Source organism: Panthera onca, chromosome E3 (genome assembly GCF_046562875.1).
Source record: "Panthera onca isolate mPanOnc1 chromosome E3, mPanOnc1 haplotype 2, whole genome shotgun sequence".
Lineage (NCBI taxonomy): Eukaryota > Metazoa > Chordata > Mammalia > Carnivora > Felidae > Panthera > Panthera onca.
In genome coordinates, this window is record NC_138354.1 from 7645687 (window position 1) to 7673604 (window position 27918).

Below are 27918 nucleotides of genomic sequence, written 5' to 3' on the forward strand. Positions count from 1 at the left end.
AGACGGACGGACACACACACACACAACACACACACACACACACACACACACAACCTGAGGGCAGCCTAAAGGGCCCGACTTCTTTATTGCACTTGACACAAGACCCTTGGCCACACCCAGAGGCGGCCAGGCACCTTGCTGGACCGGGCCTGCTTCCAACCCTTCGGGAGGGCCGAGGGGCGCCCAAGGAACAGGGCCAGGCCCAAGGCCGCCCTCACCAGAGTCCTTGCTAGAAATCAGAAGCCGGGCACGGCTGTCTTCTCTGTTCCTGGGTTGCAGGCCAGGTCGGGGCCCTGCGCCCCTTCCTCAACCCTATGGCCTTTCCAGCAGTGCGTGGACGACAGCAGCGATGTAAGGGAGGCCCCTTCCCGGGGCCCCCTCCTCTTCCAGGATGTGATGGGGCTGGCACAGGGACTCCTGGGGGGAGGGGCCCAGGTTAAGTTCCCTATGTCACCCTGTTCTCTCGGCTTCCCTGCCCTTCCTGGGAGCAGGGTGGGTGAAACCCCAAAGAAGCCTGGGCAAACAGGGCTGACAGGATGGCCCAGGTGGAGGCGGCAAAAGTTCAGGGGCACCCTGGACATGGCTTGGGACAAATGAGACGCAAGGAAGTTGCCAGCAGGTAACAGAAGGGAGATGACACAGGGGGCCAAGGCTCAGGGGAGGAGAGACCTGTCATTTCCAGAGGGAAATGCTGGAGTAGGCAGGCTGGCACACAGAGCCCAAGGGGCACAGCCAGGGCTGGGCCTGGCCACAGCAAGAGCAGACGCAAACACACACACAGAGGCGGCCACGGTCTGTACAATTTATACACAGAGACAGGGACCCAGCCTGGGCCCCTGCAACTCCTACAAATATAGAGTTCTCTCTACAAAATATAGATAATTTAGCTCCCCATAACAGTGGGGGGACCGGGGTGGAGGGGGACGGCACAAGGAAGAAGGTTGAGATCTACCCTCTGAGGGAGCAGAGGGCAGGGCAGGGCCTGGAGGGAATGAAGGCACCATCAGCATGGAGAGGTGAGGGGCACGGGAAGGGGCTACAGGAGGGTGGCCAGAGGCTGGGGGCCCAGGGTCTGGGGGCACCAGAGTGGGGCCTCTGAGGTCAGTGTGTGTGAGGGGAGAGGGTTCACTAGTGTCTTTGGTAGGGACTGAAGGCACCACTGGTAGGGATGGGGGTTGCACAGGAGTCTTATAAATAGAAATAGGTGGAGAGGGCAGGGGAAAGGGTGACTTCAGGTCCTAGGAACCCAGGAGCCGAGTGTAGACGACATAGAGCAGCAGCATGAGGACCACGTAGAAGAAGATGAAGCCGCCCAGACCAGAGGGGGGCCAGAGGGGTGGGGGGGCCCTGCCCCCCACCCGCTTCACAGCCTCCAGGGTGGTCCACAGCCCCTGGGCGGTGCCCTGGAGGAGATCCGAGGGCGAGCACAGGTCAGCCTGGGAAGGGAGAGTAGGACAGATGGACAAGGACAAAGAGCAGACGTCAGCAGCAGCAGCAAGACAATCCCTCCCCACCCCCTGCCCTCACGTGCCAAGGCCTGAGCCACACCAACATGCAGAGTGCAGGGCACGGAAGCATGCAGGGTAGGGAGGCGTGCAGGAGTGGGACTTGTGGACGTGCTTTCTTCCGGGGAGCAGACACCCCTTTGAATGGAACCCTGCCATCCACACGGAGTGCTCAGCTGAGCCCAGGACATCGCCACTCTATAGTAGGGACTGGCCCTGGGTTCCTGAGAACACCGCCCCCATACCTCAGGCACCCCCATTTTTCGGCAGGCTTCTAAGAAACTCTCCACATTTTTCCGAGACTTGAGAGCACTAAGTTTTGGCTGCAGGAGGGCGAGAGAGGAAAAAGAAGAGAGTAAGAGAGGCCCTGGCAGTCCTCTGCCCCATCCACTACTTCCCACCCTGGGACCCCACTGACCACAGCAGGCGAGGGCACATGGATGAAGGGCACGGAGCGGGGCCGCAGCTGGTTGGCTAGCTGACAGAGGATGACCCCATTGGCCAGAGCCTCCGCCAGGTCCTCAGGCAGGGGCCGCTGCAGCCGGGACTCCATTACCTAGGGGGCAGGAGGACGACAGGGGAGCAGTCAGGGTCAGTGGGGACTCCGGCCCGCCCCTTCCATCCTCCTGAAGGCACCCACAGGGTGTGAAGTAGCCCCTCCCCGCCCCCACAGATCCCACCTCTCTCACCTGGCGCAGCTGTGCCATCAGCTCCTTCTCGTCCAGAAGCTGAGGGGGTCGCCGAGGCCTCACGGCAGAGTCTGGTGAGGAAGGGCCTGGAGAAAAAGGAGGAATGTGGGCTGTCTCTACCACCCACTGCCGACTTTCTGGCTGGGTCACCGTGTCTGGCACCCACATCTCCTGCCTTTGTACTTGTGGGGATTTTCAACACAAAGGGACAATAGACTGGAGAACTCCCAGGCCAGAAGGGGTGACCGCAGCCCAGGGGTTAGTGCTGGCTTAGCAATGGCGACAGGGGGAAACCCACCTGAGCCACTCTGAGAGGAAGAACGGAAGAGGAAGCTGTTTGGTCTCTGAATGGAGCCGAGCGGCCGGGGAGCAGGCACTGTCGCTGGGGGCCAGAGCCAGGGGGCAGGTGAGAAAGACACCCCCTGGAGTCCCATGCTTCCCTCAGACCACCAGGCCCAGCCACCCCCTCACCTATACAGTCCCCCATCCTCTTCCCAAAGTCCCTGTCCAACCTGGTCCAGCTGCAGGAAGGGGCTCCTGGGAGGCAGGGGTGGGGGCAGGGGCCGGGGGGGCTCCCTGCCCCCCTGAAGATCCCAGTTGGGTGGCACTGGACTTGGGCATGCCGCTGAGGACAGACACACAGCAAATCAGAGGGGGTCCAGGGAGGGTGTGCAGGGAGATGGCGCAGGGAGATGGCGCAGGGAGGTGGAATCGGGGAGGACACATACTTGTAGGAGGCCTGAGTGGATGAGGCCGCAGGACCTCCGCCAGCAGCCCTGACCCCCGGCTTCACAAAACTGGAAAGCAAAGGAGATGTGGGGTCGGCAGTACAGGCAGCGGACCTGCAAACCCTGAGGGACAGAGTAGTTCACGAGGGCTCATTTCCACAGCCCCCTAGCCCCACCCCGCCCCTGCCCTCTGCCCACACCTGTCCTTCCGGGGGGCCCCCCACGCTCCGCTGTGCTGCTGCTGCTGCTGCTGCTGCTGCTGCCGCCGCTCCCGCTCCTGCCATAACTGCAAAGTGTCCGGGCGTCGCCGCTCCTCACCAGCAGGCTCCTCCCGCCTGAGGGGTAGAGGCAGGACCAGTGAGGCAGAGCAGGTTCAGGAGAGGAGGGAAAGTGTAGGGTGACGGGGTAAAGGGAGGAGATGCCGGCTCAGGTGGCTCTGGGGTACCTGCTGTTTGGTGCCTTCTCAGGCTCTGGGGTACCTGCTGTTTGGTCCCCTGCCACAGGGCTCAATTCTGGTGGTCGGGGCTCCTAAAGAAAAAGCAGCAGAGGGGGTGAGGGAGGATCTGTTCCCCCAAGACTGTACTGGCTCCCTCCCTCCGCTCTCCTGTCCCACAGGGCACAGCACACTACCGGGCACAGGGACAGGGGCCGGACCCTCACCTCAGCAGCACCTCGCTCTTCGTCCTCCCCAGGCACGTGGCTGTCAATGAAGTCAATCTGCTCAGGGTCTCCATCAGCTGGAAAGGCCAGGGCACGTCAGCAAGCAGGGGGGAGCCTTCGGGGACCTGTCCATTACCCCAGTCCCCTTATCCCAACCCATCACTCACCAGAGCCATCCTCCCTCCGCTCCCTGGGCCCTCGAGGCTCCCGGGCCAACTCTGAGATTCGGAAGGACAACTCCGAAAATTCATCCGTTGACTTTAAATGCGGAAATGCAAAAATGGGAGTCAGCTGCTCAGCAATGCTGGGGGTTCATGGGGTTCAGGCCCTTGGGGTCTGCTGCTGAGCCAGCCCTTTCTTGGAAACTTGGGCAAGGGAAGAAGACCACTCCAGCCACCAACTGTCACTCTGATATTCAGAGGCACCAAGCAAAGGGTCCTGGCTCAGGAGGTTCTCCCCGGGGGCTGAGACCCCCAACGTCCCTCAGAAAAGAGGCTCTTACCTCATTTCCAGACCACCTCTTGCTGCCGCTGTCAACACTGTGGAAGCCTGAGTCTAGCCCACCATCGTACCGACGTCCCGGAAATAAGTCCTCAGCAGGGCTAGTGCCAGCCAGGGAGAGCTAGTCAGTCCGATATCAGGCAGTGACCCCTCTCATCTTCCCACCAACACCCACGGAGTCCATGCTGCCAGGAAGGGGCAGCAAGTATCCAGGAGCGTCCTTCCTTCCCACTTAGAACTTACCAGGGACTGAAACTCGGGGGGCGGGAAGGGGCCAGGTCCCCCAGTGCTGACCCCCCACGCCGCCCAGCCTCTGTTGACAAGTACTTAAAGATGTGAAGCTTCCCCTTCAAGCAGATCTAGGTATAAGGGGGCACAAGGTAGGGGTTAGGGGAAGGGAAGGGGGCTCCCCCAGATCCCGATTGGCTGCTAAAGGGAACCACCTCCCAACGCCTACCCACTCTCAGCTCTGTCTCCATGGTCTACCCCAAACCCACCCCTCACCTGAGCAGGTGGGCTTTGCAGGGGGTTGCTGTCCAGCAGAATGACCTGCAGGTGCCTGAGGCGGCAGAAGGAGACCGGGATGCGGGAGACACGGTTACAGGAGAAATCCAGGCGGACAAGAGGAAGATCCCCCAGCTCTGGGCGTGGGTGAGGGAAGAGTCAGGAGCCTGCCCAAGGGGGGGAGGGTCTTGTGCTCACCTCCTCTGCCCTCTGCTCTGGCCAGCTGGCCACCCCGGGGTCCACCACAGGATGCCCTGACTGGCTGAGAGCACTCCCCAGGAACAACCTACCTGGTTCCCTTCCTGCTCAAATATGGCCCCCTCCAGGCCCCCCTCCCTTAGCTCCTATCCATCTCATGTGCTTCTCTCCTTTTCCCCACCCTGCCCACTGCACACTTCAACCGTTCCTCCATTCCCAAGTGACCATCACAGACCCAAACCAAACTGTGACGTCGCACAGCTCAAAAATCTTCCATGACTTGCAGCCAAGGCTGCTGAGGGTGAGTGGCCTGTGCCCTGCACAAAGGACCCAGGCAGGAAGGGACTGCAATCCCACCTGAACTTCACTAGCTAAGCCCTTCCGGTCCCAGGCAAGGCTGTGCCCACCCACAGAAAAGGGTGCCTTTTTCTATTTCTCAAACACACACAGTTGGATTAGTGGTAGCCAGAGACACAGAATAAAAATCACCACTCCCTGGCCCAGCACGGTCAAGGTGTTCATGATCTGGCTCAGCCCACATTTCCCATCTCACTGCCCACCCTTACACCACATCAAACAACCCTCCAGCCCCTTGGCTTCTGCACCTTTCCACCTGCTGCTTGCTCAGCTGGGACAATGTCATTTTTGTGTCCATCTTTCAAGGTTCAGCTCAAGTGTTGCCTGCTCCACAAAATCTTTCCAGACACTTAGGTTAGAATTCCCTGCTCCTTCCTCTGTGTCCCCAGAGAATTTTGCTAGGGTCTTTTTTATGGCCCAGAGAGCATCCTGATCAAATGCTTGTTTACACTGCTACTGACTCAGAAGGAAAGAGAGCCAGTGTAGGAGTAAGGGGAGCTCAGAGAAAATGGGTGACCAGCTGACTCCCTCCCTTGTTCTTTAAGAACAAGATGAACAAGGCTCAGGTCCTTCTCACCTGGCCATGGCTCGCCTTTCTCACCACATCCTGCCAGACTGTGCTCCCTCCCACCCACATGTTTTGCCCCAGGATGCTTTGCCTGGGATGCAGAAGGAAGGAGAACTTTCCTTCACAGGTCGGCTCCTGCCATGCCGCTGGGGCAAAGTCTTCCTCAAACTCCCTGAGCAGAGCCACGTGCCTTCCCTCCAGCTTCTGCAGCTAAGAGTCCTGTTCTAGCACTTTCTTCCACTTCTCTCCCCATGAAGCCAATACAGTTTAAGAGTTGGCCCCAGATCTGAGTGACATCACACACATCTACCTGACGCCCACCTAAAACACAGGAAACACACGACAATGCTGGCTGGCTAAGGGCAGTGGTGCTTGCTTTGGAACAAAGGCTATCAAATGTTGGGGTGGATCACAGCTAGCTCGTTCAAATGGGGCTGCTTGGGCTCTGGCACGTGGCTCCACTGACTCAATCTCCGGGGAGGAGGTACAGGGCATCATCTGACTTGAGAGCTCCCACTGGGTGAATGAGGACACCGGGTGATGCTGAAGGCCCCTTCCAATCCTGGGATTCTACAGGGTACCAACACACTCACTCACTCTCCCTTCTGTGCCTTGTTCCACATTTGTGAAACAGAGCTAATAACCCATGTCTGCCAGCCTCAGAGGGTTGCTGGTTAAGAACAAGTAAGTTAGGGGGTACTTGGAGGGCTCAGACGGTTAAGTGTCTGACTCCTGATTTTGGTTCAGGTCATGATCTCATGGTTCGGGAGTTCAAGCCCCACATTGGGCTCCACGATGGCAGTGCGGAGCCTGCGTGGGATTCTCCTTCTCTCCCTTTCTCTCTGCCCCTCCCTGCTCACTCTCTCTCATTTGTTTTACACACTGCAAAACCTTAGGCAACTAAGGCATCGATGTTCTGTGAAGAGTCTTTGTCTGCGACTTCTCCAATGTAAACAACACACACACACTCTTTCTCTCCGCACGCACCCCCCCCCCCCCCGCCCTCCCTCCAGCTCCTCATTCTCCTTACCATCAGGGAGGGTGCTGAGCTGGTTTCTCCGAACACTGAGGTCCCGCAGGGAAGGGAGGCTACACAGCTCTGTGGGAAGGGACTGCAACTCATTGCCGCTCACATCCTGCAATGAGGAAAGAAGCAGGGCAGGAGCCCTAAGACCAGGAGCATCAGGGGCACCTGCTGGTTCAGTCAGCTAAGTGGCTGACTCTTGATTTCGGCTCAGGTCATGATCGCACAGTTCATGAGATCGAGCCCCGCGTCAGGCTCTGCGCTGACAGCGCTGACTGCTTGCGATTCTCTCCCGCTCTCCCTCTGACCGACTCACTCTCTCTCTCTCTCTCTCTCTCATAATAAAGAAATAAACATTAAAAAGAAAAAACAAACAAACAAGAGCATCAGAAACTGCCTCCTGTCTCTGGCCACCTCCAGGTGGTCCCCACCTCTCCCCAGCTTCCCCCAAAGGTGCCTGGCTTGACAGCCCCTCTCCTTGCCCTGCTCCCTATGCTCACAAGCTGCCGCAGACTTCCCAAGGCGCTGATGTCGGGAGGCAGGGCTCCCAGTTTGTTGTTGCTGACAATGAGCACCCGGAGGGGCAGCTGGCAGATGTAGGGTGGCAGCGATGACAGCTGGTTTCGGCTGTGGAGGGGAGAAAGGCAGTGGGCTCACTCCCCAGGCATGGCATCCCAGGGTTGCCCTCTTTTCAGGGTCACCAGGAGGGGGACTCAGGGTACTGTGTACTGGGACTTGGGGCTGAGAAGAATAAGCTCCCCACCCTGCACCCCCTCCCCAGCCACGCCTTCCTACCTGAGGTTGAGGTAGGTAAGGGCCGTGAGATTCCCCAAGGCTGGGTTCAGGCATCTCAGGCAATTGTGATAGAGGCTCAGGCCCTCCAGGGACACCAGCTGGCATGCTGCCTCCGGCACCTCGGGGAACCGGTTCCGGGAGAGGTCTAGGGGAAGCAAGTATCAGAGGAGAGCTGTGGAAAGACCCAGCCCTGGACAAAAGGACCATGAACTCTCCCAGAGCCAGCTGCCCAGAAGTCTGCCTCCCCTTCGGACCTGAACAATCAGACCTATAAACCTGGGGTCCCTGGAGACAACAAAGCTTTCTGCAAAACTTGAGCATGTTGCAAGCACATTACCAGAACAGCAAAGGAAAGGCAAAGGCCACAGGGTCCCAGACTTGGGAGAGCAAAACATGAACACCGCCTTCAAGTACACAAATGAAGGGCTATCCTGGAAAGGGTAACTGGCTTCTAGAACTCTTGTGATTCCTGTTGTTCTATGGAGAAGGGCTGGTGCTCCAGAGAAAATAGCAAGGTAATAGAGTGGGAGGCTCGAGATAAGAATATTGTCAACCTCTGGGGGAGACCACTGAGAAAGCTCATCCCTCCTCAGGGGCCTTTTCCCCAACCTCAACCTCTTTTCAACACAGGGGAGAAACCAAGGGCCATTAGAGTCTGGCTCTAGAGATTAAATAAGGCTCCTGACATACTGGACAACAGCGCTTCTTCATCAGCCCCTGGGATCAGCAAGCCAGGTCCAAGAGTCTGTGAAGTAACAGACTCCCAGGGACCAGGAAGGGAGGCCAAGCTGATCAACCTGGAGGTGGGAGCTACAGTCCTCGGGTCCCTCCCATCAGGATACACTGTGCTCAGGACTGGCCTCCTTCCCACCTTCTTCCAGCTCCACCAGCCCCGCTCTACTTCCTCTCTTACTGACCCAGACTTCAGGCACTCGGCTCTTTTGCAGGATCTTGGTGTGGGTGAGGGGCAGAGAGGGAGGAACAGAGGATAAAACCTCTTACCACCCCTTATTCTCAAGGGGTCTCTTGCTACTCCAATGAAAGGAGTCAGGCATGGGGTTTCCGCCAGTCTGGGGACGGTAATTGCTGAGAGCCCTGCAAGCAAGACTGGATTTCTGCTTCCTCTCCTCGCCTGTACTGGGAGGGGCCCAGGGCCTGCTGTGGGATGTCTCTGGCAACAGAACTTGGGTGAGCTTTTTAGACAGCCCTCCCCAGGAAGGGGTGAGCGAAAGCCATTGGGAGGGAAGCTGGGGTATATCCCCCAAGGAAACGAATCTCACGACAGGAAATGGAGTAGAAACAAGCTGTCGGGTTCTCTCTCTGGTGGGCCCTATGTTTACCAGGGCGGTGACAGACTGAGGCACCAGGGGTCCTTCTTTCTCCCTCTCTGCTCACAGTCCCGGAGCACAGAGAGAAGACCTGTCAAGGGAGAAGACCCAAGTTCTGGAGAGGGTGAGAGGGCCAGATGCAGGCCTCCTCCGCTCACCTTCCACCTGCCTGCTCTCCCTGCATCCCCAAATGCATGTGTGTGCAAGCGCGGGTGCCATGGATGAAGGGGGTGGAGAGGACAAGCCGGCTGAGCGGCGACAGGGGCAAAAGGGGCAAAAGCTCAGGGTGGAAGGGAGCCCAGCCTGGAGGAGGCAGGGCACAGGAGGCACAGGATGTGGTCTGTGAGAGAATGAGCTGCACTTCTCCTTTGTGAGGGCGGCCCCTCCCCGCCATCTCAGGGTTCACCCTACTTTCAGGGGCCCCAAGGAACAGAGTCCGAGGGATATCGGAGACCTGTGCCACAGGAAATATGCAGAGAAAACAGTGGGGCAGAAAGAGTTGGGAAAGCAGCAGAGGGCTCAGGATAATCTGGCGGAGTGTTGAAGTGTTTAGTCTGGGTTGGAGGGCAAGGAGGTATGGAGGGCAGGGTATGGGCAACCCCAACTGTTACTTCCCCTTTCCACTCCAAACTATAAGCCTTCTGCTTGGGGAGCAGGGTCAGAGAACATTTTGGACAAGACAGATTCCACCTGGCCTACAACCTGGGCCCAGAAAGGACTTAGGATTTCTGCGTGGAGAGCAGGACAGGGAGAGGTCCTCAGTAAGCTGGGATTTTCCCACTTCGTCACACAAACTCACTCAGGAGAACTAACTGCCTGCACCCTGAGCCGGAATGCTGGGGGAGGAGGCGGGGAGGGGGTAGGAGCTGGGAGGGGTCAGGGAGTTCTTGGTAGTTTTCCCCAGGAGTCCACTCACAGAGACAGAGCCCTAAGGAAGTAAAGAATAACATTTGGTCTTTGTCAAAAAACAAGCAAGGGGGAGGGGAAAGGGAACAGACGGTGAGTGTCACACAGCTGCTGAGGTCAATCTGGAGCTTGGGGGTTAGGCGGCTGGGGGAGACGGAGAGGGAGAGGAATGGCTCCTGGGGCTCACCCATTCCCTGAACTCACTTGCTGCATGGTGGGCAAGTAAGTTTCCCCAGCAACCCAAGAAAAGTGGAGAGGTTTAAACTGGTTCTCCCCAGAACAGTGGAGGAAAGAGAGTGTCTGTGTCCACTTGGGTGTTTGCAGGTGAACGGGCACCTGCTAGAGGAGAAATGCATTCAGTCCCTGAGCAGTGTTTTCAGGAGGACACTCAGCCAGCCCCAAGTCCCACCCCTGGGCTAGGCTGGGGTGGGGCTTCGGGAATGCGGTCCTCTGGCCCACTCCCAATCTCCACCCCCCAGCTGCCAGCCCAGGGTCATAGGTTGTTGCCTCCTGAGCAGCTGAAGCCTGACTCACCTGTCATGGTAGAGTCCCCCACACCCCACCATCAAGAGACACCGGGGAGGAGGGACATGATTAGAGTGATCTGTGGGGTGGAGGAGTGGAAGGACAGTGGGACAGTCTCTAGCTTCCCAGAACTCCATGCCAGGAGATAAGATTTCCTTCCTTTCAGCAACTGCCTCAAGTCCCTCCCCTCCTAGGGAAAGCAGACACTGAAATGGGAATTCTAAGGTCCCTATGAGGTCACAGGCTCCATTGTGACCTCACACACGCAAGAAGGAGGGGGAGTCTCAGATAAGGGGGTCAGGGATAATAGGTGGAAGAGCTCGCGGAGAAAAGAGTTAGGGGAGGTGTAAGATTTGCTTCTTTCCCATAGGCTTGCTGGGTGAAGAGTGGAGAGGGCCAGGGGGCGGGACGATAAGCACAGTAAACAGAAGCACCAGGTTGTTAGGGGCGAATCCTAAGGAACAGGGGGGCCTACGGCTGTTCGGATCTAGGTGGAACCGGGAAAGAGTTGGAGACGAAGTGGAGAAAGAGAAAGGAGTCATTAGAGGGGCTCTTGGGGGCTGCTTTAAGGAACGATCAGAACTGAGGTTGAAGAGGTCATGCAAATGAGCCAACCAGGTGAGGGGCGGGACCATTCTACAGGTGCGCAGAAAGGCAAATAAAGAGAAGCAGAAGACGGGGAACTCTCACAACACTCGGTCAGGGCGCCGGACGTTCGGTACAAAGGAGAAATGGGTTCATTGTCCAGGAGTTCTCAAAGTGGGGAGGGGGAGTTAGCAGGCTTATGCAAATAGTCAGGGTCAAGAACCTCGACGGTCAGGTGAAGGGGCGGGCCAGACTCCCGAGACCGGTGAGAAACAAGCTAGGGGCGGGGCTATGCAAATGAGGGTCCCAGCCCGGGACTAGGCCGAGTGCACTCACCAGCCTGGGTGATGTCTGACAGGTCGTAGCTGCGGGCCGCGCCCCGGGGGAAGTACTTCAAGCGCCGGTTGGACAGGTTCAGGGTCCCGGTGGCCACGGCCTCCTCTAGGGCCCGCTCTGCACTGCGGCTCCCGGGCAGACCCGGAGACCCCGGAACGGAGGTCGTGGCCGCCGCCTCCTCACCCCCGGCGGCGAGTGGGGCCGCTACCGCCGCCGCCATCCGCTCTCGGCGGCTCCCGCTGCCTGACTGACGGGACCGGCCGTCCCTCCTCCCCCCTCCCCCTCCTTGGAGCCGCCGTAGTCGCTTCAAGGGGGAGGAAACGCGCTCAGGGACACGGCGGACCAATCGCGATCCGAAGACGCGTTGGAAGTGGCTAATCAGAACCCGCCGGGGGGGTGGAGACTATAGCGCAGGAGTGAGGCGACAGAAGGGAGGGGGCTAGAATAGATCTCTCGCCAACGGCCGACGCTCCAGGCTGGCCCGCCCCGCGCAGCCGCGTCCAATCGCAATGCTTAGGGCTGGAGATGGAGCCAATCAGGTCTAACCAGGAGACGGGGACGCCGGTGCTCAACTAGAAGGGATAGAGGCCGAGACCTCAAGCCGGGTCTCGGGTTTTTTTTTTTTCCAACGGAGACCAATCGCAAGCCGGATATAGGCGAGTGACTGTCAAGAAGGCCAGTTAAATCTTCCGGAGGGAACCTGGCCCGGCCTCTTCTCTGAGGGACGGCTGTACCTACCAATAGCATGGGCGAGAAGGCGGTCCCTTCGCCGAGCAGGAGGCGGGTGAGCTAGATCTTTGAGACGGAGGTTAAAGAACGTGAGCGCTGCCGGTCGGGCCGGCTGGGAACAGTGCAGGGCCTGGAGAGGCGAGTGCGAGCTGCAAATGTTAGGGAGCGAGCCTGCTTTGAGGGCGTGAAGGAGGGGGGTGGGGTGCAAGGCGAAGCCTGAGACCAGCGGGGAGGGAGGGGGTCGTCGCAACTGAAGGGACCGTGGAGGCCTTTCCGGCTGCGGAGTCTGAGGCCCTGCGGCGGTCTCCGGAGCTCCGGCGGGCGGGGGGCTTCCCAGAGACTGGAGATGCCCAAGGCAGCTCCTGAAGGGAGGGTTACGGGAGACCGGGAGAGCTTCCAGAACTACCGCCCGGCTGGCCAGCCTACCTCGAGGAGCGCGCCCCGGCGGGAACTGTGATGACAGGACCTGAGGCGGGGGAGGGGAGTTAGTCCATAAGGGATCATCTCATTCGGAAGAAGCCCGCCGTTTTACAAATGAGGAAACTGAGGCGGAGGGAAGTTGAGGAGTTGGCTAGAGCAGAAGCCCGGTTCCCCAGCGACTTCTACGTGGGCATTTTCTATTCGCACTGTCTCCTTTGCTTCCTGAGCTGAAATAGTGGGGACCCAGACCCAAGAGGAAGCTGAGGATCCTTTTTCTGTGTGCTAAGGGATCTTAACGTCCTTTTAGGTGGCAAAAGGACCTAACACATTAACATAGTCCATTTACCACGTTAATAGTTGCCTGATCACAAACAACTAAAGGTTCTTGTGAATCACATCTCAGAGGTTGAGATTTCCTAAACATGTATTGAATCCTTAAAGTTCCATCCGCAGTGTCTCAAACTAGTTGTTTACTAGTCCCCATGAGTAAGGGAGTTTGGGTGATTGACTGATAGCTGGCGCGGTAAAGGAAAGTCTGTAATACTAGGCAGCTGAGGCTGGAAGAGCCGGTTACTCCCTTTGGTTTACTGGTGTAGATCCTTTGCCCCTACCTGGACAGACATACCCTGAACTCCAGCTGTTTCTCATATATGGCGGCCCTCTCTCCCCATAAGACTAAGTTAAAAGCTTAGACCCTGGGAGATACCCTATGCTTTCAGAGTAATTCTATCCCTTTCTTCCACCTTAATAGGTTGTCCTTCATACATGCATTGATGTTACTGTCCCAGGAAATCTGCTTTTGGATGTGTTTTTGTAAGACTAAAGAGTCGGTGCTGAATTATTCCCACTTTCATCTAGTGCATGCTTCCCTCTAAGCGAGTGTAGCAGGGTCATCATTCCTCCTCACCTGTCAAACAGTTTATATTTTTTATACTTTTTTTTGGGGGGGGGGGTAGTTTATACTCTTAGGTAGTTTATACTGTCATCCTCTTACGTAGTCTATACAAATCCCCTGGAGGCCCTGGCCTGCTGAGATATGAAGAATTCACCGGTGTTTCTCTACAGAGCAGAGTGCTAAAGGGCCTCAAGGGGAGGAACCTCACAACTGTGCTCCAAAAGTAAAGGCCTCATCTAGCAGTCATTCACACTTTCTTTCTCCTGGAGGAGGGGCTCATGCATATCCCATGAGCCACTGGGTGGCTAGAGCCAAGCTAGAACCCAGGAACTGTCTAAGAAAATCCTGGCAGGGTTGGGGAAAATAGGTCACAGTGGCTGGACAGTGAGGTCACAGAGAGGTTTGTCTTCCCAGACTCCATGGGGGAGGGGCCTAGAAGGCTGAGGGGCCCCAGAGGTCCCCCAAGCCCAGGCGGGGGACATGGTGTGGGAAAGACAGCAGGAACGGGGGCCAGGGAGCTGACTACGGGGGAGGGGGGTCGGGGGGGCCGGAGGATGAGGGCAGGAGCAGGGACGGGGCAGTCAAGATGGTGAGGAAAAGCCGGAGAAGAAGGCTGCAAAAATTCACCGGGCTGTGCAGACAGGAGGAGGGGCTCAGGGTGAGGGGGTGGGAGGGTGAGGCAAGGAAAGGACAAGAAGATGGCAGCAAGAGATCAGGGGAGGGGTTCTTTGGAGCTGGTGAACCCAGGAACACGGCAGACAGGGAGGGGTGTCCCATGGACCTAGAGAGAAAGATAGGAAGATTTGAGGGCACAGAGCCATGAGCCCCTAAGAAAGAAGCTAATGAAAGGCTGACAGAAGGGAGAAAAGGAGGCCTGACTCTCATGGAATCCCTGTGCTCTCCCTTCTCCTTGGGTAGGTGAAGCGGAGCTGCCCTTCATGTGGCCCAGATCCTGGGGGTGAAGAGAAGAAGGGCAGAGGGAACCCTATTTCTGTTCAGCTGTTCCCCCCAGAGCTGGTGAGTCATCCGTGGGGAGGGATTCCAGAATAAAGGGCAGGGGACCAGAGTGATGAGGAACCCCCTTGATGATTCCTGCTTCCTCCCTCCTGCCCACCCCCCAGGTGGAGCATATCATCTCATTCCTCCCAGTCAGAGATGTAGTCGCTCTGGGCCAGACCTGCCACTACTTCCATGAAGTGTGCGACGCTGAGGGCGTGTGGAGACGCATCTGTCGCAGGCTTAGTCCTCGTCTGCGAGAGCAGGGCTCTGGGGTCCGGCCCTGGAAGAGAGCTGCCATTCTTAACTGTACACCTCCCCAGAACCTCAGTTCTCTTTGCCTCTATCCTATGCCTTATTATTCTGGGATCCCTCCTGTTCCATAGAGTTGCCTCAGCATTCCTAGCCAACCTGCCAGGGCCCCTTTCTCTAGAAGAGCCTGTTAGATTCAAACATGCCATCCATCTAGGAGCTCTGCAAGCCTCCAGCTCCACCCTCTGATAGACGTCCCACCCGGAGCCCCCGTTACTAGCATCCCTGCCAAGTCAGCCTCCGTATTCGAACTCTCTTCCAAATCCTACCCCGGTCATCTCCTCCACTCCCCAAACCTGGAGTTTTCCCTCCTCTAAACCAGGGTTTCTCAACCTGCCACTGTTGACATTTGGGGCCAAATAATTATTTGGAGTGAGGGGCTGTCCTGCACATTGTAGGACGTTTAGCAGCATCCCTGGCCTCCACCCACTAGATGCCAGTAACAAAGCTCCCCCCGGTTGTGACAACCAATGTTCCCTGAGGACAAAATCACCCCCACGTTGAGAAACATGCTCTGAAGCCCTCCATTCCCAGGGAGCCCCTACCCAAGTACCTGACTGCACACACTGGAGATTCAGGGAGATCCAGATCTGATCCAGATAGCAGATCCAGAGCTAGGGGTGAGGGGCGTTACTGGCCTTTCTCAGCCATTCCTTTTCGCTCCTCTGTCTGCAAGAAGCCCTCACTTAGAAGCATGTGTAGTGCCCTGGGCTTGGGGTAGGGGGCAGAGAACTAAAGTTCAGGCATAAGGGATTATTAAAGATAGCCTGTGTAGGGGATTATTAAAGATATCTTCTAAGCTTTCCATATGTCATTTAGAAAAGTCCCTGTTCCCCAGTCCTGCTGCTAAGGGAGCTGCTATGGGAGCTGCTAAGTACCCGGCTCCCTGAGAACTATAGTTTGCCCAAGCTCTGACAACTCTTCTTTGTGCCATCCTGACCCCTTGAGCCTTCCATCTCCTTCCCTTCTCCAGACACGAAGGGCCTGTATTTCCAGGCATTTGGAGGCCGCCGCCGCTGTCTCAGCAAGAGTGTAGCCCCCCTGCTAGCCCATGGCTACCGCCGCTTCTTGCCCACCAAGGACCATGTCTTCATTCTTGACTACACGGGGACCCTCTTCTTCCTCAAAAATGCCCTGGTCTCCTCTACCCTTGGCCAGATCCAGTGGAAGCGAGCCTGCCGCTATGTTGTATTGTGTCGCGGAGCCAAGGATGTGAGTAGCAGAGCCCTAGGAGCTGAGACCCCACCCCTCCTCCGGGGCTCCTCCGGGACCCACACCAGTCCGGAGGTACTCTCCTCAGGATGTCTGCCCTCCCATATCAGGAACTGAAAACTAAACCCTCTTTTCCCAGCCCTGAACCCAAGTATCTCATCTCTCACCCCAGGATCCTGTCACCCCCCAAGCCTCATTCCACTCTAAGACCTAGATCCCAGACAGCTTCATCTTTTCCTACAGTTTGCCTCGGACCCAAGATGTGACACCGTTTACCGTAAATACCTCTATGTATTGGCCACCCGGGAGCAGCCAGCAGTGGTAGGCACAACGGGCAGCCGGGCCTGTGACTGTGTCGAGGTCTATCTGCAGTCCAGCGGGCAGCGGGTCTTCAAGATGACCTTCCACCACTCCATGAGCTTCAAACAGATTGTGCTGGTTGGTCAGGAGAACCAGCGGGCTCTACTGCTTCTCACAGGTGTGGCCTAGAGCAGTTGTTTGCAAATTGTTTTCTACACATGGTTCAGGACCTGCTGCAGGGGAGGGGAAGGCCTTTCTGCATGCCACCTCATCCTGGTCTCAAGCCAAATAGCTTTGCTTTTTGTCTGTCTCATAGACTAAGATTCTGCTTTTTTTTTTTTTTTTTTTTAAACAACTTAAAAATTTTAAGTTTATTTATCACCTGCGCACAAGCAGGGGAGGGGCAGAGAGAGAAGGAAAGAGAGAATCCCAAGCAGGCTCAGCACCGTCAGCGCAGAGCCTGATGCAGGACTTGAACTCAAAAACTGTGAGATCATGACCTGAGCTGAGATCAAGAGTGGGAAGGTTAACCAACTGCATCACCCAGGCGCCCCAGATTCTGTGTATTTCATATGAATAAAGGGCCCTGCTGCAAAAAAATAGTTTGGAAACCACTGTTCTAGTGAAAGCCTGATTTTCGAAATTCTAATCTTCCTCACTTCCTGCTAGGCACTCCACTTAATACCCCAAACTTACCCCCACCTTGCTGATTGTCACACACATATATACATTTTTTTAATTTTTATTTTTATTTACTTAAGTAATCTCTCCACCCAGTGTGGTGCTCAAACTCACAACCCTGAGATCAAGAGTCATGCGCTGTTCTGACTGAAGCAGACTGGTGTCCCTGTCCCCTATATTTGACCCTACTCCCAAGCCTCAGACCCTCTGGACTTCTTAATTCCAGGCAGAGCCCCAAGTCCCCAGGCATCATTCCTCCCAACACTCAAATTGGATTCTGGCAGATCTAACTGCTGGTTTTCTCTCCACTCATCATTCACACTGAAGGGTTTCCCTGATTTATTTTTGGCGGTACAGGGCTAGAGTCTGGGCAACTTGAGGTCACACTTCCTGTATTTCACCTCTACCCTTTTTCTTCCAACCCCACTCTAGGCCAATAAGTGTTTAATCGCTATGGCTTAGAGAGTCTATTGGGAAGTTAATGTGGATATTGGGAGGTCCCCTCCCCCACATCATTGTCTGCCTCTCCCCATCTCCCAGAGGAAGGAAAGATCTACTCTTTGGTAGTGAATGAAACCCAGCTGGACCAGCCACGCTCCTACACAGTTCAGCTGGCCCTGAGGAAGGTGTCCCGTTGCCTGCCTCACCTTCGTGTGACCCGCATGGCTTCTAACCAGAGCAGTACTCTTTACATCACAGGTAAGAACCACCTTCCTTCTTCTCCACACCCTAGTCTTAAACAGACTTTCCAGATATGGACAGCCCCTTATACTTACTCTAGCAGTGGACCCCTTCGGGCATCCTAGTGAAAAGATGAGGTTAGGTTCCCAGATATCATAGCTGGTACATTTCTAGTGGGTGTGAGACTCCCTGGATCTTGCAGCTTTCATCCTAGGTAGGGCCTTATCGCTAGGAAATGGGTGCCCAAAGCTGCTGAGCTGAGGGCTCCTGACCCCCCAGACCAGGGGGGAGTATATTTTGAGGTGCATACCCCAGGGGTGTATCGTGATCTCTTTGGGACCCTTCAAGCCTTTGACCCCCTGGACCAGCAGATGCCGCTTGCTCTCTCACTGCCTGCCAAGGTAGGATCCTGGAGGGATGGGACGGACCAAGGGGCGGACAGAGGGGGATTTAGGGATTAAAAGGCACCAGAGGTCTGAAATATGAGCAGGAATCAAATGATTGATCAGGGAGGGACAGGGGCCCAGAGAGAGAGGGGCGAGGTAGTGGGCAAGGCGAAAAGAAATCAGCTGGGAATGGCAGGTTAGTGGCTGGGAGATTCTGGAGCTCAGAGTTCCTCTGGAGGGAACTGAATGCCTACCTTCTCCTTCTGTCTTACTTCCTAGATACTATTTTGTGCTCTTGGCTACAATCACCTTGGCTTGGTGGATGAATTTGGCCGAATCTTTATGCAGGGAAATAACAGATATGGGCAGCTGGGAACAGGGGACAAAATGGACCGAGGGGAACCCACACAGGTGAGATTCGTTTTCAGTTATTCTCATCGTGGCCCCCTTCCTCCAATCCTCTACACCTTAGACCTCTCCTCTTCTCTACTTTCTTTAGAACCCACTTCTTACTCCCTAGGGAAGTTAAGCCAGCCAGTATATAATGCCCGTGATACTATTGCGTGTCTTTCCCAGGGTTGGCACTGTGAGGTCCATTCTGTGTGGTGCTTGCTGCCAGTGCAATAGGAATTTAGTGAAGCAGGGAGACCTCGGTGGGCTGGTATAACTAGAAGAGGTGAGATGCGATCACGGTCTGGTGGGTTAGATCAGATTCGTGTGGGTACAGGGAAAGGCATTCCATGTAACAGGAATGAGAACGAAGCTGCACATACCTGGGACCATGAAAGGACTGGTCTGAAGCAGAGAGGATGTTTTGGAAATCAGTAGATATGAGGTGATACAGGCAGGGGTGAGCCTGAAAAGGTATAGATTTTGGAAAGTCACTGCAGGTTCTGGAGCAAGAGAAGCCCCCCCCCCCCCCCCACACACACACACACAGATGACTGAGAACAGGTCACCTGGCCGGAGTGCACAGGAGGCCACTGAATGAGAAGCCCACTGGGAGACCATTGAGTGACAGTGGCACTTGGGACAAGAGCCTGGGGCAGTGGGAATGGAAAGGAATGGATACCTGAGATGTTTTGAAAGAAAATGAATAGGTACTGGAAACTGATTAGATGTGAGGAGATGGCTGTGGGACACAAGTGGCTGTCGCAGTAGACCCCTTAAAGAGAGATGGCATCACTAACAAATGTGGAAAGGGATGCTGGCTTGAGGAAAGAGGAAGAGCGTGAATTTGGACATTTTCTAAAGTGAAAATGTCTCTCTGGCATTAGATTCCATGTTGGAACAAGGCTGAAACAGACAGAAGCAGGGACAGAGGCACAAACCTGGGCAGGAGCTGATGCTGTAGGCAAAGGGAATGAAGAAGCTATCTCTGAGGCAGGAGGCACACCTTCAGGTGCCAAGTCCCAGAAGCCAGGGACACAGGGAGTTCCAAACAGAGGGGGTGATTAATGGTAACAGATAACATAGGAATATACCTGCCAACATGGAAATATGGTCAGGTCATATCTTTAGATGAAAAAAAAAATTATAAAATTATTTACATAGTACAACCCCATTTTTATTTAAAAGTCTGTAATTTGAACACACACACACACACACAGAGGCAGCAGTGAAGAAAAATATCCAGGGATGCCTGATTGGCTCACATGGTTAAGCGGCTGACTCTCTTTTTTATTTTTAATGTTAATTTATGTTGAGGGGGGGAAGAGCAGACAGAGAGGGAGAGAATCCCAAGCAGACTGCACAGGAGCCTACTTTAATAAAAAATAAAAAGAAGAAAGAAAAAAGAATATCTAGCAAGATTTTTTTAAGTTTATTTTTTCAGAGAGAGAGAGAAGGTGCACAAGCAGGGGAGGGGCAGAGAGAAAGGGGAACAGAGGATCTGAAGGGGCTCCGTGCTGATGTGCTGACAGCAGGGTGCCCGATGTGGGGCTCGAACTCAGGATCAGGACCTGAGTTAAAGTAGGACACCTAACTGACTGAGCCACTCAGGCACCCCCAGCAAGATGTTAATAGTGGGTGGTAGGATTTCCAGTGATTTTTAAATTAATCTTTGCTCTCCAAGATTTTATAACATTTCTTTAATGACCATAAATTATGTACCTATGTCTTCAAAATTAAAGCCCTCATAATCTCAGGAGAAAGCATGCAGGAGAGGCCCTGGGGTTTGGAAGCTGGAAAGCCAAGTGCATTTGGGGAGAACACATCAGTAGCTTAGTAAGCAGCGAAGCCAGATCACAAGAAGTTCAGGAAAGATGGGCTGTGGTGAGAACAAAAATGTGGTCAACCTCAAACTGGTCACATAACCAGTTCTGTTGCCTAAAAGATGGAGGTAGGAAGGGGCAGGAATCAGGTGGAAATGTTTTTGTTTCTGTTTTCTTTTGTTGTTTTTTTTTTTTAAAACAGAGTGGCCATTTTGGGAGACAAGGATAGGACAAGTGGAAAATGCTAGAGAGAGAAGGGAGGAATCAGTGGAAGGAAGGTCCCTCCTGAAGGCTAACCTGGAATTGTACAGGGAGGGAGGGAGTCTTTAAACTTTGGGAAGAGGAAACTTAGTCCCCCTCCTGAGGCTGGAAGGCAGGATGAGCCTGGACTGGCACAGGTCTGGGGGAGTAGGAAGGAGCAGGTAGCAGGCCCTGGGCGCAGGCAAGTAGCCTGTTTTCTGAGGAGCAAAGATGAGGAACCAACAGAAGTGCTAGACCCCATGCAGTCCGACAGGGGCTGCAGGAGAATGAGGGAGGGAAAGATTGCTGCTGGTCTGCCTTCTGGCTGGGTGGGGGTTGAGGGGGTGCTGAGTCCCCTTGCTTCCCTCTCCTAGTTTCCTAGAGACCTCTCTGAGCCTTTCTGTTGCCCTCTTCCTACCTGGGCCCTCAAATCCTCGGCATTCCCACCTTAGGGATCCTGGCCCTGTGTTCTCAGGTGCATTATCTGCAACGTCCCATTGCCCTGTGGTGTGGCCTCAACCACTCTCTGGTGCTGAGCCAGGGCTCGGACTTCAGCAAGGAGCTTCTGGGCTGCGGCTGTGGGGCTGGAGGCCGCCTCCCTGGCTGGCCTAAGGGGAGTGCCTCTTTCGTGAAGCTCCACGTCAAGGTCAGAGCCAGGACACGCCAGCAGGCAACGGGGCAAGGGCAATAGAGCCAGGTGGCACACAGGGCTGTAGCTGGGGCTCCTGCAAGGACCCGGGGGCCCCACCCCCCCCAGCACTACCCACCTCCCTTTTCCGGCCACACACCATGGCTCCTGGCTCTCTCCCTTAGCAGACCCCGCTCGCCCTCTCTGACCTCACACAACCTTGGGGCTTAGCCAGCCCTAGCTCACTTGCTGGCCCAGGGCTGGTCTGAGAGGGAGGAACACAACAGCTGGGGCTTCCTGGGAGCCCCTCAGTAAAGGCCCCTCTCAGCCACGCCCCTTCTCTCCTTTAAGGTCCCTCTGTGTGCCTGTTCCCTCTGCTCTACCAGAGAGTGCCTCTACATGCTGTCCAGCCATGACATCGAACACCATCCCACCTACCGGGACCTACCAGCCAGCAGGGTGGTGGGGACCCCCGAGCCCGGCCTGGGAGCTGGAGCACCCCAAGACCCTGGGGGGGCAGCCCGGGCCTGTGAGGAGTACCTCAGCCAGATCCACAGTTGTCCCACATTGCAGGATCGCATGGAAAAGATGAAGGAGATCGTGGGTTGGATGCCCTTGATGGCTGCACAGAAAGATTTCTTCTGGGAGGCCCTGGACATGCTGCAGAGGGCTGCTGGAGGGGTTGGCCCGGGCCCCTCAACCCCTGAGAGCTGAGCCCCTTTCCTAGTCTTAACCCCTGGAGGGAGAGTCTGGCCCTGGGCCAGGAGCTAAGGAGAGTGGGATGGTAGCAATAAACATTGTATGTGCACATGGGGAGGGGTGGGAATTGCTAGGCTTGCCAAGGTGGGCAGGGAACCGTTTTGTAAAATGTTCAGGGGGCTGCCCGGGAGGGACCCCCAACCTGACTATCATGGACAAGAGATTTGATGGGCAAATAGAATAAAAGGCTGAAGTGAGGCCCTGTTTGGAACCCTGTGGCCTGGGAGGAAAATAGGGCAGGGGATGGGGGCCCCAATGCCCCCCAATCAGGAGGGTGATGGAAGGCAGGGGGATGGACGAGGAGGCAGAGAGAGCAGAAGTGGCTCAAGCATTCAGGTGCTGCTGAACTGACCACCTGAATCTTAGAGCTCTCTTTCCCCTCCCACTCCCAAGAGTGGTCCAGGCTTCTTGACTTGAAGTCCAAGCCCCACCTTCTGGAACAATGCAGTCAACATATGCTTCTCGGTCCCCTTATGGATCCTCTGTCTGTCAGACTTACTCCCATCCTGAGGGGGCCACCTGCTTCTGACCTCGGTCCCTGTGAAGTCAGCCACCTCCTCCCCTCCTCTGTTTAACCTTCCTTCCCTCACTTTCTCCTCCATCCTCCTCCTCACTAAGAGGGATGCTCCCTTTATCCACATCTAACCCACTCCTGGATCTCCAAATATTTGGGAGGGAAAATGGGCGGGCAGAAGGAATTTTCTCCTTGGCCTAGTCTGGTCCAGGGATGCAAAGAAGACAGTAGAAATTTGAAGCGGAAAATCAGCTGGAGCAGGGGGTGGTCAGGAAGGGGGTGAGTGACTAGTTGTTGGGGGTCTAGGGAAGGACTTTCTACGGGTGCTGAGGAGGCGGGCATGGGGAGGATCATGAGGAAGGACCAGAGGCTGTGTTCACAGGATGCTTGGGTACTGGACACAGCAGGCTTCCAGATGACATTACTTGATGCCTGCATTACAGCTGAGGGTTGATGCTCCCTCTGCCCTTCATTGCTCCACCCCCTACTTAGGTCAATATTTATGTGTCCTAGACCTAGAGAGGCCCCTGGACTCACCACTGTCCCGACTGCACTCTCCTGTCCCGCCTTCCCCACCGCCCGCCCCGCTGGCCAGTCCCCACGCCCACACACCCGAGGCTGCCTCATCTGGCACTGATTATCCCTGCTGCTGCTGCTGCCGCTGCTAAACTCAGCTGCTGCCTCGGTCTCGAGGACCCCAGCGCCTCTCCCCCCAGCCATGCTGCCTGCTGCCACTGCCTCCCTCTTGGGGCCCCTCCTCACTGCCTGGGCCCTGCTGCCTTTCGCCCAGGGCCAGACCCCCAACTACACCAGGTAGGTCTCTTGGCACCTTCCAGATAGCTTGAGTGAGCTTCAAAAGCCCTGATTCTTGGGGGTTTTGCCTGTGGATCCTGTGGATCCTTTCACTAACACACCCCCCCCCCCCAGATTTCTCGCAGCCCCCACCCTCCCCCAGGCCCCAAGTTCTCCCTCCCTGCTCCAAGACCACTGTCTCCAGCCGGGCACCACTAGCCACCATTCCTCCACCCTTTGTCCCCTGCCTTCTAAGTTTCCCCATCCTCCCAGACCCTTGGCCCCCCCCATGGAACCTGAGAGCTCCAAGACCTTCAACTTGCCTGGTATCTGGACATCTGGATTCCAGGAGGGAATTAGAGATGGTGGGGGAAGCGAGTGGGAGACTTGGGAATCAGATACTCAAGTAGTTAGCAGGAACAGGAGCAGGGCAAAGGTTGGGAGCTGGGGGACCCTGGTCTCCAGGTTCAATATGAGGGCCATCACTGCTGCTTCTCATCTCCCCGCCCCCTCCCCCCCCATGGCCTCGTGGCTGTGTCCACATCTGGAAGTAGTTAGGCGGCTCCTGTCCCCGGCTGCCAGGCAGGGCGCGAGGGGGGAGAGTGAGGAACAGCCCGAGGAGGATTCCGGGAATTCCTGTTGGGGTGGGGGTGGGGATCGGGGGGTGTTGTGGAGACAGCCACATGTTCCAGATCCTCTCAATCCCAGCCTGGCTGGCTGAAGCTGCCCCAGACCCCCTTTCTCCCTCATCCCCCTGGCTTCCCTCTCTGGCCCCTCACCCTCATTACCCTATCCTTCCCAAGCTCTCCTCCACTCATGGCTGCCCCCTCTTCTGTTCTCCAGACCTGTGTTCCTGTGCGGAGGGGATGTGACTGGGGAGTCCGGTTACGTGGCAAGTGAGGGTTTCCCCAACCTCTACCCCTCTAATAAGGAATGCATCTGGACAATAACGGTGAGAAAGACCCTCTCATCGCTACCCCCTTGTTGAAGTCTCTGAGGCCTGACTGCTAAGATAACCCGGGTCCACCCAGCCCCTGCCGCCCTCCTCCCTGCACCACTGCGCCCAGGGAAGTCCAGGCCCCCTCCCCTCTTCACTGATGGCAGCAGAGCCCACAGTAACATGTGGCAAAGTGTCCTCACACCTTAACTCTAGGCCTGCTCTTCTACTCCCAGTTTTATTTCTGGCCCTCGAATCTCTCCACAGACCCCAGGGCTTGTCCCCTGGGCAATGAGCTCCTGCAGAGCCCAGGCCCTCTGCTCTGCTCCCCGATGGCGTCCCTTCCTGTTCAGGCCCAGTGTCCATATGAAGTGCTTGGGGAAAGGGAAGTATCCTTTGCCTCGGTTGTGTGTGGCCTGACTTTGCAGGTCCTCTCCCCTGTCCTCGTCGTCAGGTCCCTGAGGGCCAGACTGTGTCCCTTTCCTTCCGAGTCTTCGACTTCGAGCTGCACCCTGCCTGCCGTTACGATGCTCTGGAAGTCTTTGCCGGGTCTGGAACCTCCGGCCAGCGGCTTGGACGTTTCTGCGGGACCTTCCGGCCAGCGCCCTTAGTCGCCCCCGGCAACCAGGTGACCCTGAGGATGACTGCAGACGAGGGCACAGGAGGACGAGGCTTCCTGCTCTGGTACAGCGGGCGGGCCACCTCGGGCACTGGTGAGACTTCCCTCACCTTCGCCTTCCCCCTCTCCTGGCTCCGCCCCCGGCGCAGGCCCCACCCCCAGCCTTAACCTACCCCGCCCCCCCCCCCAAGACAAACCCTGCGCCCGAGAGCCTAGGGCCCCCATTACCTCCCTTACCCTTTTTCCTCACTAACTGCCCCTTCAGTCCCTCCTCCCCATCTTCTCTCGCCCCTCCCGCACCCACCCATCCCCTCTTCCAGGCCCCCCCCCAGGCGCGAGGCGGAAATGGGTCACCGACCCGCGGGTGGAATGGGCGGCCTGGGGTTACTGGGACGGTGAGTAACTGCCCGCCCCCGTCCGCAATCGGGCTCCCTCAGACGGGCGCGAGGGGGCACCCCCGGGCTGGGGGACTAGGTTCCCCCGACCCGGAGCTCCCTACACCCAGCCCAGGGCTCCCGATTGCGGTCCCATCACCCCCTCCTGGCGGCAGAAGCCTCCCTTAAAATGTTTAAGGCAGGGGGGCCTCGCCAAAGAGGCCTCTGGGGCTGTGCCCCAATTTGAGGGCGCCCTCACAGAGTGAGGACTCCCCAGCCTGCAAAGGGGACTTTTCCGCCGGGCGGGGGAGATGGGATCTCCCAGGGGAAGAGGAGCGAGGTGGCCGCGGGTCAGGGGGAGGGGCGAGAAGGGAGCGTGTCCAGCCAAGTCCTCCTCCCCCTTCCACCGCCTGACTGGGCGCCCGGCTCCAAGACTCCCCTGAGCGCTGGTCCTCCAAGCCCCCTCTCTGCTAACCAACCCCCTCTTTCCTACCCCTCTTCTCATCCCCTCCCGCTGAGACCCAGACTTCCGAGCTTCCAGCACCGGCTTCCAGCCTAGAGCTCTCCTCGAGCTGACCGAGGGTCTCCACCGCCTCCCACCCCCACTCCTTTCTCCCCTCCCCAGAGCACCAATTTTGCGGGGGGCGGCTGGAGAAGGCCCAGGGAACCCTGACCACGCCCAACTGGCCCGAGTCTGATTATCCCCCGGGCATCAGCTGTTCCTGGCACATCATCGCTCCCCCGGACCAGGTACCGATCCCCAGCCCCGGCTGCCCTCGGGGACCCAGGCGGCGTCCTCCAGCATGCAGCCAGCAGAGATTAATTGACCATCTGCTATGTCCCGACCAGTGAGCTCGCGCTGGTGGGGAGCAAAAACAGACCCAGAACTGCTTGCACTCAAAAAAAATGTAAAATTACACCTGTGACGGTCTTACGAGAGTGAGGTACACGATGCTGATATATAAACGGTGTGTGTGTGTGTGTGTGTGTGTGTGTGTGTGTGTGTGTGTGTGGAGGCGGTGGAGGTGGATGCTGGGTCTGTTCCTTGAGAATGAGCCAGGACTAGACCTTGCCGACGACGGCAACAGACGCCACTGAAAGGTTCCCCTGAGTGTGTGATCCTCCGAGTGGTGGTGAATGCTTTAGCGGGGGGAGGGGAGATCTCCAGGGGACGCGGGAGTGGAAAGAGGAAGCTGTGGCGAGCTTCTGGGCTTCCGGAGGCGACGACGCGGAGTGGAGGAGGAGAGAGGTGCAGGGCTTCCGCGCCCTCAAGCCGCCCTGGGTCCTGCCGCCAGGTAATCTCGCTGACCTTCGGGAAGTTTGACCTGGAGCCCGACACCTACTGCCGCTACGACTCGGTCAGCGTATTCAACGGAGCCGTGAGCGACGACGCCAAGAGGCTGGGGAAGTTCTGCGGCGACACCGCCCCGGGGTGAGGGGGCGGGACCTGGGTGGACGGTGGGCCGGGGAGTCTCCAATTCCCCAGGGGAAACAGTGGTGGGAACCTCGAGGCGGTTGGGAGGGGCCGGGCTTAGCTGAAGAGGCGGGATCTGAACCCGGGAGCCCCCACACTGGTGGGCGGAGCTAGTAGGAAGCCAGGCAAAACGGGTCCGCGGATGCAGAGGCGAGTAGGTCCTGCGAAGCAAGGAAGCTGGTACGGTCAACCCCGGGCAGAGGTCACAAGGCCCGCCTAACGCATCCCCCGCTGCCCCGCCATCCGCAGTCCCATCTCCTCCGAAGGAAACGAGCTCCTCGTCCAGTTCGTCTCTGACCTCAGTGTCACGGCCGATGGCTTCTCCGCCTCCTACAAGACCCTGCCGCGGGGTGCCGCCAAAGAAGAGCAGGCCCAGAACGCCGGGGAGGATGCCCGGTCGGGTACCCCGATCCTCAGCCCGGGCCCCAAGCCCGGACTCCCATCTGAGGAGAAACCAAAAGCCTCGTCTGAGGCCCAGGCAACTCCGGGGGGCCCCGGTGAGTCTGGGAAGGGGGAGGAAGGGGACGCAGACTGAAGGCAGCCGTTTCAAAGGTCTCCTTTCTGAACTCATTCATTCACTCATACATCACTCACTGGTGCCTCCTCTGAACTGGTACTGGGCGCTGGGGCCCAAAGCTGGAAAGAGCTCGGAATGGGTCCTAATCAATGAGGCCGTTATGGGGAAAGTGGCACTTCCTACCCGCTGCGTAGGTCGCCCTCCACAAACCGCGTCCCCCTCCCTCCTAGATGTGCCCAGTGTCCCTTGCCCAAAGCAGTGCCGCCGGACAGGCACCTTGCAGAGCAACTTCTGTACCAGCAACCTGGGTAAGAAGCCCCATCTCCCAGCTTTGCTCGTCCAGCAGCTCTCACCTCCCTCCGGCCCTCAAATCCCTCCTCCTGGTTCCAGCCCCGAGCTGGCCTCCTCTCTCCTCACCGCTCACCCCCACTCTCCCACAGTGGTGACCGCAACAGTGAAGTCCATGGTTCGGGGCCCAGGGGAGGGCCTCACTGTCACTGTCAGTCTCATTGGTGCTTACAAAACCGGTGGCCTGGACCTGCCTTCTCCACTCACCGACACTCCCCTGAAGTTTTATGTGCCCTGCAAGCAGTGCCCCCCCATGAAGAAAGGTAACAGATGTGGGTGAATGGGGAGGAGGACTTTGCCTCATGAAAATGATAGAATCTGAAGGACTCTGATGAGGAGGTATATCTACAAGGTCTCAATAACACACTCTCAATCCCTCCCTCCCCTCCCCCAGGAGTCAGTTATCTGATGATGGGCCAGGTGGAAGAGAACAGAGGTCCTACCCTTCCTCCAGAGAGCTTCGTAGTTCTCTACCGGTCCAACCAGGACCAGATCCTCACCAACCTCAGCAAGAGGAAGTGCCCCTCCCAACCTGTCCGGGCTGCTGGGTCCCAGGCCTGAAACCCAGGCCAGCTTCCCAGCCCCTAGCCCTAGGGACTCCTTTGTTATCCAAATAAATGTTTCTTGACTGAGGAAGGGGTCACATCTCCATTTCTATGGTTTGGGGGCCCATCTAGGAGAA

At 56.8% G+C, this 27918-nt stretch overlaps 3 protein-coding genes across 9 annotated transcripts; 2 read left to right on the forward strand and 1 right to left on the reverse strand.

The window, feature by feature from the left end:
* Positions 1–66: 66 nt before the first annotated feature.
* On the reverse strand, positions 67–11611 carry LRCH4 (leucine rich repeats and calponin homology domain containing 4). Of its 3 annotated transcripts, none has more exons than XM_060649337.3 (18): positions 11210–11607; positions 7530–7674; positions 7235–7361; positions 6741–6846; positions 4588–4724; positions 4327–4442; positions 4085–4184; positions 3750–3840; positions 3583–3659; positions 3368–3450; positions 3123–3257; positions 2923–2991; positions 2707–2819; positions 2493–2576; positions 2195–2280; positions 1924–2061; positions 1751–1828; positions 67–417 (listed from the first exon to the last, which is right to left on the reverse strand). In XM_060649337.3, the coding sequence occupies exons 1-18, from the start codon at positions 11427–11429 to the stop codon at positions 313–315; spliced, it is 2010 nt and encodes a 669-aa protein (XP_060505320.3). In that variant the 5' UTR covers positions 11430–11607; the 3' UTR covers positions 67–312. The 3 variants fall into 3 exon arrangements, with proteins under 3 accessions (XP_060505320.3, XP_060505316.3, XP_060505317.3); XM_060649333.3 differs by lacking the exon at positions 67–417 and adding an exon at positions 789–1436 and having other exon boundaries at positions 2923–3036; positions 11210–11611; XM_060649334.3 differs by lacking the exon at positions 67–417 and adding an exon at positions 789–1436 and having other exon boundaries at positions 11210–11610.
* Positions 10608–21859, forward strand: FBXO24 (F-box protein 24). Of its 4 annotated transcripts, XM_060649338.3 has the most exons (11): positions 10608–10906; positions 11844–11993; positions 14172–14270; positions 14375–14558; positions 15535–15773; positions 16017–16251; positions 17295–17453; positions 17715–17836; positions 18101–18232; positions 20750–20920; positions 21254–21859. In XM_060649338.3, exons 2-11 carry the CDS (start codon positions 11955–11957, stop codon positions 21614–21616), a joined length of 1743 nt encoding a protein of 580 aa, XP_060505321.1. In that variant the 5' UTR covers positions 10608–10906; positions 11844–11954; the 3' UTR covers positions 21617–21859. The 4 variants fall into 4 exon arrangements, with proteins under 4 accessions (XP_060505321.1, XP_060505322.1, XP_060505325.2 ...); XM_060649339.2 differs by lacking the exons at positions 10608–10906; positions 11844–11993 and adding an exon at positions 13786–13842; XM_060649342.3 differs by lacking the exons at positions 10608–10906; positions 11844–11993 and adding an exon at positions 13811–13911.
* A 127-nt stretch (positions 21860–21986) lies between these two features.
* Positions 21987–27868, forward strand: PCOLCE (procollagen C-endopeptidase enhancer). 2 transcript variants are annotated; one of them, XM_060649343.3, is made up of 10 exons: positions 21987–22988; positions 23811–23919; positions 24359–24617; positions 24844–24918; positions 25523–25647; positions 26193–26329; positions 26621–26868; positions 27119–27196; positions 27329–27499; positions 27631–27868. In XM_060649343.3, the coding sequence occupies exons 1-10, from the start codon at positions 22894–22896 to the stop codon at positions 27795–27797; spliced, it is 1464 nt and encodes a 487-aa protein (XP_060505326.1). In that variant the 5' UTR covers positions 21987–22893; the 3' UTR covers positions 27798–27868. The 2 variants fall into 2 exon arrangements, with proteins under 2 accessions (XP_060505326.1, XP_060505327.1); XM_060649344.2 differs by lacking the exon at positions 24844–24918 and having other exon boundaries at positions 22433–22988.
* The last annotated feature ends 50 nt before the right edge of the window (positions 27869–27918 follow it).

Excerpts from the sequence above, each read along its gene's own strand:
- LRCH4 (XM_060649333.3), bottom strand. The coding sequence starts at position 11,429 with ATGGCGGCGGCGGTAGCGGCCCCACTCGCCGCCGGGGGTGAGGAGGCG. Across the intron at positions 3,451-3,582 it reads AAGAGCGAGGTGCTGCTGAG|GAGCCCCGACCACCAGAATT; the intron begins GTGAGGGTCCGG and ends CTTTTTCTTTAG. Across the intron at positions 2,062-2,194 it reads TGATGGCACAGCTGCGCCAG|GTAATGGAGTCCCGGCTGCA; the intron begins GTGAGAGAGGTG and ends CCTGCCCCCTAG.
- FBXO24 (XM_060649342.3), top strand. The coding sequence starts at position 13,840 with ATGGTGAGGAAAAGCCGGAGAAGAAGGCTGCAAAAATTCACCGGGCTG. Across the intron at positions 18,233-20,749 it reads ACCGAGGGGAACCCACACAG|GTGCATTATCTGCAACGTCC; the intron begins GTGAGATTCGTT and ends CTGTGTTCTCAG. Across the intron at positions 20,921-21,253 it reads TCGTGAAGCTCCACGTCAAG|GTCCCTCTGTGTGCCTGTTC; the intron begins GTCAGAGCCAGG and ends CTCTCCTTTAAG.
- PCOLCE (XM_060649343.3), top strand. The coding sequence starts at position 22,894 with ATGCTGCCTGCTGCCACTGCCTCCCTCTTGGGGCCCCTCCTCACTGCC. Across the intron at positions 25,648-26,192 it reads TCATCGCTCCCCCGGACCAG|GTAATCTCGCTGACCTTCGG; the intron begins GTACCGATCCCC and ends TCCTGCCGCCAG. Across the intron at positions 27,500-27,630 it reads GTGCCCCCCCATGAAGAAAG|GAGTCAGTTATCTGATGATG; the intron begins GTAACAGATGTG and ends CCCCTCCCCCAG.